The sequence below is a fragment of the Gekko japonicus genome, unplaced genomic scaffold (assembly GCF_001447785.1).
Source record: "Gekko japonicus isolate JY-2015 unplaced genomic scaffold, Gekko_japonicus_V1.1 scaffold205, whole genome shotgun sequence".
NCBI lineage: Eukaryota > Metazoa > Chordata > Lepidosauria > Squamata > Gekkonidae > Gekko > Gekko japonicus.
The window spans coordinates 165,086-175,114 of record NW_015175976.1 but is presented as its reverse complement, the minus strand read 5'-3'; the positions used below and the strand labels follow the sequence as shown (position 1 = coordinate 175,114).

The 10,029-nt window shown below is 45.9% G+C and overlaps 1 protein-coding gene across 1 annotated transcript in view; it reads left to right on the top strand.

Annotated features, from left to right (window-relative positions):
- The window catches only part of LOC107122997 (complexin-1), a 231,880-nt gene extending 222,690 nt beyond the window's left edge, over positions 1-9,190 (top strand). The window contains exon 4 of the mRNA XM_015426151.1: positions 8,781-9,190. Coding sequence (XP_015281637.1) covers positions 8,781-8,978 — 198 coding nt within the window. The 3' untranslated portion in view covers positions 8,979-9,190. The remainder of the gene's footprint in view (positions 1-8,780) is intronic.
- The last annotated feature ends 839 nt before the right edge of the window (positions 9,191-10,029 follow it).

Sequence of the window (10,029 nt, the reverse complement as noted above, 5' to 3'; positions counted from 1 at the left end):
CTTCCAGCACGCCAGCTCCCTGCAGTTAAAGGGGCCCCTTTAAGTGCAGGGAGCCAGCGTTTCCCCCGCATGCCCGACCTCCACGGAGATCGGGTGCACGGAAATGCCAGCTCCTTGCAGTTAAAGTGGCCCCTTTAAGTGCAGGGAGCCGGCATTTCCGCGCACCCGATCTCTGAGCAGAGATTGAGCGTGTGGCCCACAGCCGCCCCTCTCCCTCCTCTCTCTCAAGAGAGAAGGGAGAGAGGTGGCAGTGGGTGTTAGGGCTTGGGGGTGGGGCTTCCCCCAGCGGCCAGCTGGCCGGTGGCAGGTAGAAGCCTCCAAAACCCGGGGGACCCTTGCCAAACCTACTTCTGGGATATTGGGGGTAACACTCTGGTATTTGGGCAAAAACTGTATGGTAGATGCCAAATTTACCATAGAGTTTTTGCCCAAATACCAGAGTGTCACCCCAGTGTCCCAGAAGTGATTGCATCACTTCTGGGTCACATAGGCAGTCACATAGACACATCACTGTTAATAGGCTGGGCCTTCCTAACCCCACAGGCCCCTAACTCTAACCCCCCAGGCCCCGCTGGTTTCCGGGACCACCTCTCCTCCCCTAGGGTTGCCAGATCCTGCTGGCCACTGGTGGGGCATGGAGAAGGCAAGGTTATCAGATCCAGGTTGAGAAACTCCTTGAGATTTGGGGGTGGATCCTGGAGAGGACAGGTATCTCAGTGGGGTACAATGCACCCTCCAAAGCCTCCATTTTCTCCAGGAGAGCTGATCTCTGTAGTCTGGAGATGAGCTGCAATTCTGGGGAATCCCCAGGTCCCACCTGGAGACCGGCATCCCTCCCCCCCATATGCACAAGGTTCGTTTCAGACCAGAACCACGGCACAGGGGAGAAGTGGCTTCCCCCTTCCCTTATCCTCCTGTTTCCCAAACCTGAAATGGTTTGGGGTACATTCATGCTCCAAACGACAAGCAAAGTGACAGAAATCCACAGGGTGCAGGGATGAGCAAGACGGAAAACAAAATCTGCTTGATTGGTCTTGAAAAGCCTCCGGTATTACACACCAAGCCTGCTGAAAGTTATTTTTCCTGCAATGAAGGGCTTGATTTTGAAGAGCCTCTGACTGAAATTGGTTCAAAGGAGGAAGCGAGAAACAGGGGAGCGGCGCTCCGTGTCTAAGGGGAGAGTCTGCAGAACAGCCTGCCTCGCAGATTCACACAGTGGCAGATTTTGAATATTCATTTCAGTTCCTCGATGATACTCGTGCCTTCTCGTTGAGTCCAAAGCAGGGGTTCCAAGCTGCTTCTGGGATAAAAATGTGGTGTCAGAGGAAGTCTTCAGAGAGGGGCAAAAAAAATGAAAACGTTTCCGATACGTGTAACCATCAAATTGCAACTATCTAAGGTGTTGTCCACTTGGGGGAAATTGATCAGTTCCTTGTCAGCAAAACATGGCTATGTTTGTAGTCGGATATGTTCCTGTCTTTTAAAGTGTGTGTGTGCGTGTGTGTGTTTGACATTCCCATATGCCCAGGGTGTTTCGGTGTTCCTGGGCATGCAGTGCAAAAGGTCAATGCAGACATCCAACAGACAGCACTCGTTTCTGTCCATTGCAACCCCTGAATGACCATTTATCACATTTTTTTAAATTCATAATTTTTATTAATTCTCACAATTTCAATACAATAGCATTGACATCTGATAAACATTCATAAAAATAACCGACCATAACCATAACACACCTAAGCATACAAGCAAGCGATCAAGTTTTTTATTAGGAGAAACCAAAGGGACACTACTAATAAATTAACACTTTTATTCTCTAGAAGATACGATGAAAGACGATCGATCATCTCATGGGAGAAGCCAAAGAAGATTGGATTATTACTAACAAAAGATTAACATACTAATACTACTCACCCTTTTCTTACTCCAGCTATATACCCTCCCTCTTTCTCAAATTAAAAGCAATAAAATTCTCTCTTTTTAAAGAGAGTTTAACAAAAAAAGTTTTAGATTAGGAGAAGCTGAATGCAACTTACTGTCCTGCATATATTCAATAGGTAAAAAAAAATAAGAGCATTAAAACCCTGGTATAGGGTATCACACATAGGGTATGGGTTGTAAGGCCAAAGACCAGTTTGTGCCATATACCTAATCTAAGAACGGGGACCACTGTTCCACAAACAGTGGAAGAGTGATTATCAAGTTCCAATTGTAATAATCTGTCTGAAAAGCGTTCCAGAACAAAGCAGTTCCAAATTTTATCTAGCCATAGTTTTTATCAACTTGTTTTTATCACATTTCATTTGCACTGGGAAGATGCCAGTGTGGCATTTGGAAAGGTGATAGACGATGGAGGACTGGAGGACCGGAGATCCAGGGTCAGGCAACACAAGGATAGGTCATGGAGACACACAGATCTGGAATCTATCAAGTCACATAGATTTGGAAAGGGGCATTCTAGGCCACCTAGTCCAAGCCCCAGCCCAGCCCTGCTCACTGCAGGATGTTCAAAGCTAGAGCAGACTCAGAGGCAGCCCAGCCTCTGCTGAAAGACAATCTATTTAGATATTTATACCCTACTTTTCTCCTCTGTGAGGCCCTGAAGCAGTTTACAGCTTTGTTCTCCCTTCCTCCATTATATCCTCATGGTGACAAGAGTCTTGGCAGGTAGGTCAGGCTGAGAGGCAGCAACCGGTCCAAGACCACATTGCGAGCTTTCATGGCAGAGTGGGGATTCAAACCTGAGGCTGTGATCACACACATTAAATAATCCACTTTCAATCCACTTTCAAGGTGGATTTTGCCAGTTCACACAGTAAAAATCTATTTGGAAAGTGGATTACTGAATGTGTGTGATCGCAACCTGAGTCTCCTTACAGTGGGTGGTGTCTACTCTAGCTGGCCCAAACATTTTTTTTTTTAAAATGTATTAAATATCTTAAGGCTATGTTGGGTACCACTAATTCTCTTGGGAAACAGATTTCTCTGTGACTCAAGGTGTGTTACTGCTTGTGCTGCCTAGCCATTTGGCTGTAATAGATAGCAACCTTTAAAAAAAAAAAAAGAGCCACCAGTCATGAAAAGGGCACCTGCAGCTTACCTATATCCAGTCCTGGGGAATACTGAGCACTTTGTCCCCTGATAAGCCCTTTAAATCCCATGTAATTTTCTTTCCGAAACCTCTTATTCACACCAAGTGTTTTTCCGGCCTTTGTGGAGGGTTCGCCCCAGTGGGTTATTCCGTGAATTTTGCGTATTGCGTTTCATCTTAATTCCACACGGCGGTTTAATTAGCAAGCAACACCCAAGGAGAAGGCACAGAGGGTATTCAGACAAAGCAATTACTTTTGGATCAGACGGACAAGTCATTTTGTAGGAGACCGTCAAAGACAAACCCGCGTGCCCTTTTGCTTATGAAGTGCCTCTTTAATTCGGCATAATTGAAATGACTGTGAGCATAGAAGAGTGGCTGAAGAGCATTCTTAATGTGTTAGATTTGTCCATGCCCATCGGAGCTCAAGGGCTGCGGATTTATAGCTTACGTAATGTTTTAAGCTCCAGTTCTTCAGTTTTAAAAAAAAGAGTTAATGTTTCAATGTGCAACAGCTAAATGGACCCTACTTCTAATGTTACAGTGACAGGGTAGGAGATCCTACGGTGCTACTGGCACCATTCAAAGGAGAGGGGTGTGTGGTATCCTTCCCAGAGAGCATCCAGAGACAGAAACAGAATTGCTTGGGTTAACTGCATCCAACAGCCACAAATGATATTCCTACCTGCTTCTAAAACCAGCTTCAACTATCCATTCTGTCTCTGCGTGCCATCATAGTGTTGCAGCCGCAAGCCTGATGCCTTCCAACATGGACCCCACACACACATACCCCTTCAGTGATAGAGCTGGAAACCTCCCTGGGACCCAGGATTGCCAGGCCCCATCTTCTCTCCAGCAGCAGAAAAAAATGGTGGAGGGGAGCAACAGTAGTAGTAGTAAGAATAGTAAGTAGTAATTGTAGTAGTAAGAATAAGTAGTAAGTAGTAGTAGTAAGTATAGTAAGTAGTAAGAATAGTAAGTAGTAAGAATAGTAAGTAGTACTATATAAGTAAGTAGTAGTGGTAAGAATAGTAAGTAACAGTAAGTAGTAAGAATAGTGTTGTCAGGTTCTACTTACCTGGGTCCTCCCGAGTCCTCTCCTGGATGTTCTAGTGTGTGCTTGAAGTATGTGCAGCATGATGACATCACCCAGAAGTGGCATCATCACATCGCCAATGTCGGGGAAGATACTTTAGTTTTTTGGGCAAAACTCTATGGTTGTTTTACTTCAAAACCATAGAGTTTGCCCAAAAACTAGAGTGTCCCCCCGATACCAGTGTCACATGATGTCATTGCATTGGGGACGTTGCACATACCAGTGTCACATGACGTCATTGCATTGGGGACGTTGCACAGCGGCATCCCTGTTCGGGGATAGGATTTCCTCTGCTGGCCAACTGGCCGGTGGTGGATCCAGGCCCCTAAAAGTGGGGGAACCCCTGCTGGGACCTGGGGATTGAGAACCCTTGGTAAGAACCATAGAGATCTGGGAGATACCTATAATGTTGCAATGTCATCTCTGAGTACAACCAGAAGTACTGTCATGACATTGCTTCCCATCCACCATTTCTGTTCTCACTGGAGCAAATAGCCCTAGTGGGACTTGGAGCTCAGGGGTAGGAGTTTGCCTGATAGCCCTGGGCAAACACTGACCCTACTGAGACCCACTATGCTATTCAGTGCAGACCCTGGGGAAAAGCTGCATCGCTGGGTCCTTCCAAATGGCCTGGCAGCTTCCATGTTGATATGGTAGAATGGCAAGGTACAGTGCTACAACAATTCCCATGCCATTAGTGTATAGTAAAAGGTGACCAAATGAGGTGAGGTTTTGGCTAGGAAATGGCTGGAATCCATTCATTCTGAACAGTGAGTACATTAGGAATACTGAGCCTGGTTTTGGGGCCTCTGAGCCCTGGAATATCTTGGCTGGCACTATCACGTGCACGTCCAGCACCTTGTGACTCCCCAAACTGCTGCATTCCTTCTCATACAGATCAGGCTCTCTTTCCTGCTCTTAGTGTCCTCAGCAGTCCAAGCCCGGGTGAGGAAAGAGGTAGGAGGGCCCAGTCCACATTGAGAGGGCCATAGCAGGCATTTAGGGTTGTAAGAACAGGCAAATGCCTGAAAACATAATCTAATATTCAGTAGTACCAAAAGACCTCCAAGTCTGTAGCAACTTTTCCAGCATGGATTAAAAACATAGGAACATAAGAGAAGCCATGGTGGATCAGGCTAGGCTTGTGATTCCCCTGGGGGTGGCAGGGGGTTGCCCACTTTAGGTGCCTCGATCTGCTGGCCTGGATCCGGATGGCAGGGGGAACCCCGCCCCAAAGTGCTGGAATCACTGGAGGTGATGTCATTGCAACGGGCATGTTGCTGGGGGGGGGGATGCTCTAGCACTTGGCCTAAAAACTCTATGGTACCATAGAATTTCTGACTAAATGCTAGAGCACCCCCCAGGCAATGTGCCTACCATCATGACATCACTTCTGGTGACATCATCATGCCAGGTACATTGGTGTAATTCCAGCTCTTTGGGGGCAGAATTCCCCACACCCTCCAAATCCGGGCTGGCGGATCAGGGGGCCCTGAAGTGGGCAAACCCCTGTCCCCCTGGGGAATAGTGAGCCTAGCCTGATCCAAATGACTTCTCTCCCAGAAAGGGAGCTCTATCCCCCCACCTGGCAACCCTAGATCAGGCCAATGGCCCATCCAGTCCAACACTCTGTGTCACACAGTGGCCAAAACCCAGGTGCCATCAAGAGGTCCACCAGCGATTCCAGAACTCCAGAAGCACTCCCATTGTTGCTCTCCAAGCACCAAGAACACAGAGCATCACTGTCTGAGGCATAGTGTTCCCTCTAGAGCAGAGGTGTTAAGGCCTGTGGGCTGGAAGCAGCCTCCCCCCCAGTTTAATCCAGCCCACAGCTCTTTTCTTCCCCCCTCCTCCCCCTCCTGTCCTCCCCCTCTGAAGCTTGAGGCTGCCAAAGTTCCCAGCTCCTTGCATCTTGTCTTTGCATGCTTCTGCAGGAAGCTCTTCTGGGATTGCAAAGTTACAAAGAAAATATGGAAAGGATTTTCTCATTAAGGTGTCTGCACCCAGATAGACTATCCTGGGACTGTTTCTTACAATAGAAACAGTGCTCTGGGACTGAAATGACAGCCCCCAAAGTAGAATGAAGGTCCCTAGCAATAGAATCTGTGTTCTGGGACTGGAATGACAGGGCACAGAGTGGAATGACAGCCCTGGGGAGTAGCAGCAGCATTCTGGGAATGGAATTCCACTATGGGAGCCCTCATTCCAATCCCAGAATGCTTCTGCTACTCCCAAGGACTTTCATTCCAGTACCAGAGTAATCTATGTGGGCCCAGAGACCTTAATAGGAAATCCATTCCACATTTTTTTTGCAACTTTGTCTGTGCTACAATGTATTTCAATGGCGTGGAGCTCAAGTAGTTTCATTTTTCAGTGTTTGTATAGCTGAAGCTGTTGCTTGCTGGAGTTCTCTCCTTGCAAATATAGGGTTGATGTTTTGAGCCAGCTTGTCTCTGCTGAATGGACCTGAGAATGGGTGCCTGAGTGAGTACTCTAACCTGGGAACCCACAGCCAAAGGGGGACGTTACACTGGAGAGCCACTGCCACTGAGTAGAATGGGGGTGGGGGGGGTGGAGAAGCTTGCAATGCCCAGCCACTTTATGTTCCTAGGCTCAGAGCATTTGATATTTTTAGTTTGTATTTTTAGTTTCTGCTGTGATCCTTGTGCCTTTTCTTGATGTTTTATTTTAAAAACTGCACCACCAAATCCCATTATTATCCAACCTTTCCATTTTAGGCAGACATCTTTTAGGGGGGGGGTAGGTTTGGGAGGTGTCAGTTATCAAAGACTGTTAAATAAACAAAATATCACAAGAGTTTTAAGCATATTTGTATTTTAAGAAAAAAATCTTTGTGTTTGTATCTTTTATAAAATTTATATCTCTGCTTCCTGGCATTACATTTTATGACAAGTGTGGCCTGGCCCCTCAAAGTCCCATTTACATCAGATCCAGCCCTTGTAACAAATGAGTTCGACACCCCTGCTCTAGACCTTGTGGCTAATAAGCCACTCATGGACCTCTGCTCCAAAAGTTTATCCAGTCCCCTCTTGAAGCTGTCTGTGTTTGTTACCACCTGAGAGGTAGCCCTGGACCTCAAAAACCATCTGGGGACAGCCAAGTCAAGGGCATTGTTCACTTTGAGCAGAATGGTGGTAGGACACAAGCTATTTCAGGAAATATTAACTGTTTGACTCCAGGAAAGCATGGATTTCATGTCCATGAATATGGAGTCAACACAAACAGATTTATCAGTGCAGGTGCTAACTTCAGTCTAGGGATGCCAGCCTCCAGGTGGGACCTGGGGATCTCCTGGAATTACAGCTCATCTCCAGACTACAGAGATCAGCTCCCCTGGAGAAAATGGACGCTTTAGAGGGTGGACTCTGTGGCATTGTACACCACTGAGGTCCCTGTCTTCCCCAGGCTCCATCCCCAAATCTCCAAGAATTTCCCAACCTGGATATGGCAACTCTATTTCCCCATCCCCTGCTGGTGGCCAGGGGGGGACCTGAGAATCCTACTTCAGTCTTGAGCACAAAACTCATGGTGGGCCAGAAGAAACAGTGCTCTGGCGACTGAAATGACAGCCCCCAAAGTAGAATGAAGATGCAGTGGGGCATAGTGAAGATCTTTTTGTTTTTTCCAAGGCATTCCATCAGTGGTCCCTGCCCCATTTTTAATGGTTGTTTTGATGCATTGTATTGTGCGCGCGTATTTTAACTAGGTTTTTATTGTTTGAAAGATGTCTTTTTGTTTTGGTTTTAATGGTTTTTAAGAAGTATTTTTATGTATGTTTTTAATCTGTTAGCTACCTTGATGCCCCTGATGAGGGCAGGAAGGAAGGATATCTTATATTATGTTTATATTGACTGTATTTAAAATGTTTTTTAAGGTTGTAAATCACCCAGAGCCTGCTTGCAAGATGGGCGGTTCATAAGTTTAATTAATAAATAATAAGAATAAATAGAGCACTTTGAAAAAGCCTGATTGGGGGGGGGGGTCTTTTTGTCTCTGTTTTGGACATTAGAGGCCCCAAATAAATCTGGGGGGGGAAATGTGTCTCTTGAAACCCAGAGTAAAAAAAAAAAAATCCAATTTAGCTGGAGTTCACTGGCAGCTTTAAATTTTACCTCACAACGGCACCAAAATATCCAGGGAAGCCGAGGAATGGTAAACACTCTGCTTACCCCCACAGACAGATCTCCAAAGGGTTGATTTTATCCCCTTTGATAAGTTACCACTCGGTAAAAGTGCTCTCTTTCTATATTTAGGTTTTTGTGCAGCTGAGGAGAGGATTAAGGAAGATTTGTTTTTCGGTATAACATTTCCTTGATTTTTGGAGGCCGTACTTTCTTTCTCAGTTTCATCATTCAAGGCCGACCTGACATTTTAAAAAAATAAACTTTAATCAACCGATTCAAAGGTTCGCCGTTATTGACCACCACACGAGGGGGAGACAAGCTCTTCATAAAAAGCTAATATTAACATTGGACGGGCATCCACTGTGGCTTGCATTTGTCGTTCTTAGCTGAGAGAGTGACAATATCTTGGGTTTCTCCACCCCCACCCCCTTCCCACTCCTTTCTGCAGTATGGGATCAAGAAGAAGGAGGAAAGGGAAGCAGAGGCCCAAGCTGCTCTGGAAGCCAACGCTGAAGGAAGCCTGACACGTCCAAAGAAGGCCATCCCTCCCGGCTGCGGCGATGAGGACGAGGAGGAGGAAGAAAGCATTCTAGACACCGTTATCAAATACCTGCCTGGTCCCCTCCAGGACATGTTTAAGAAGTAAAGTCCATGGACAGTTAAGCAATGGATTTCTCCTTAATAAAATGGGGGATTTCTACTTGCCACGCATCACGCCACCTCTTCCCCCTCCCCCCGCCACTACAGCCCCAGTCATTCATTCGAATCCACCCCTTCCCCCACCGACTTCCCATCCATTCCTTATTTTGTACATACTCACCTTGAGTAGATGCCTCCAAATGGATGTAAAGATTAACAAGCTGCAGTCTACACAACTTTTTATTATTATAAAGCCATAGTACTATGTCTGTTTAATAAAGGAAGGTGTAGGTTAATCAGAGAGAAGGAACAATAGTGTGCTTGCTTTCATCTCCCAGTACGAGGGAGGGTTTTCACCTACAGGGAACAACTGTTGGCTCATTTTGTTTTTTTCTTATTCATTCGGTAAACATGAATTAGGCCACCCCAAAAATCTACAGTGTAAGGATTTCTCTCCTATAGGGCTGAGCGGAAAATACTCACTGTTTTCAGGAACATTGTTGGCGAAGTCAAAAAACGAACAAACCACCCTCCTCTTTCAATGACATTTTGGCAATGAAAATGTTTGCCTGTTCGTTTACATTGGCCTCTCACATTGCACCTCTCAGTTGAACTTATTTGACCCTCAATGATATTATCACAGAGCCCCAACCCACAACCGTAAGGATGCACGCCATTCTGTGATTCCAGATTGGCTGGGGCCATTCACATGATTAATCCAGAAAGCATTTACTCACTCACAATTGACTGTCCTCGCTCCAAGCAATGCTGTCATATAGCCAAATCTGATTGGATGCTTCATGGCATGACATCATTCCATTCACGATGTGGTCTCAGATAAATTGAAATTGCCCATGTGACTGATCCAGCTGGAGAGATAAATAGAAGGCTTAGCAAATGTTGCAGAAGCAAGGGAAACAACAGCATCACACATGTTACCAATAAAGAGAAACACCCTCATACTCAAAACACTTAGTTCCCAAAATTATTATACGTGTGGTCCAAAAAACTGAAACATGAGAATATTCGGCACAGCCCTACTATTCTAAACCAGGGAG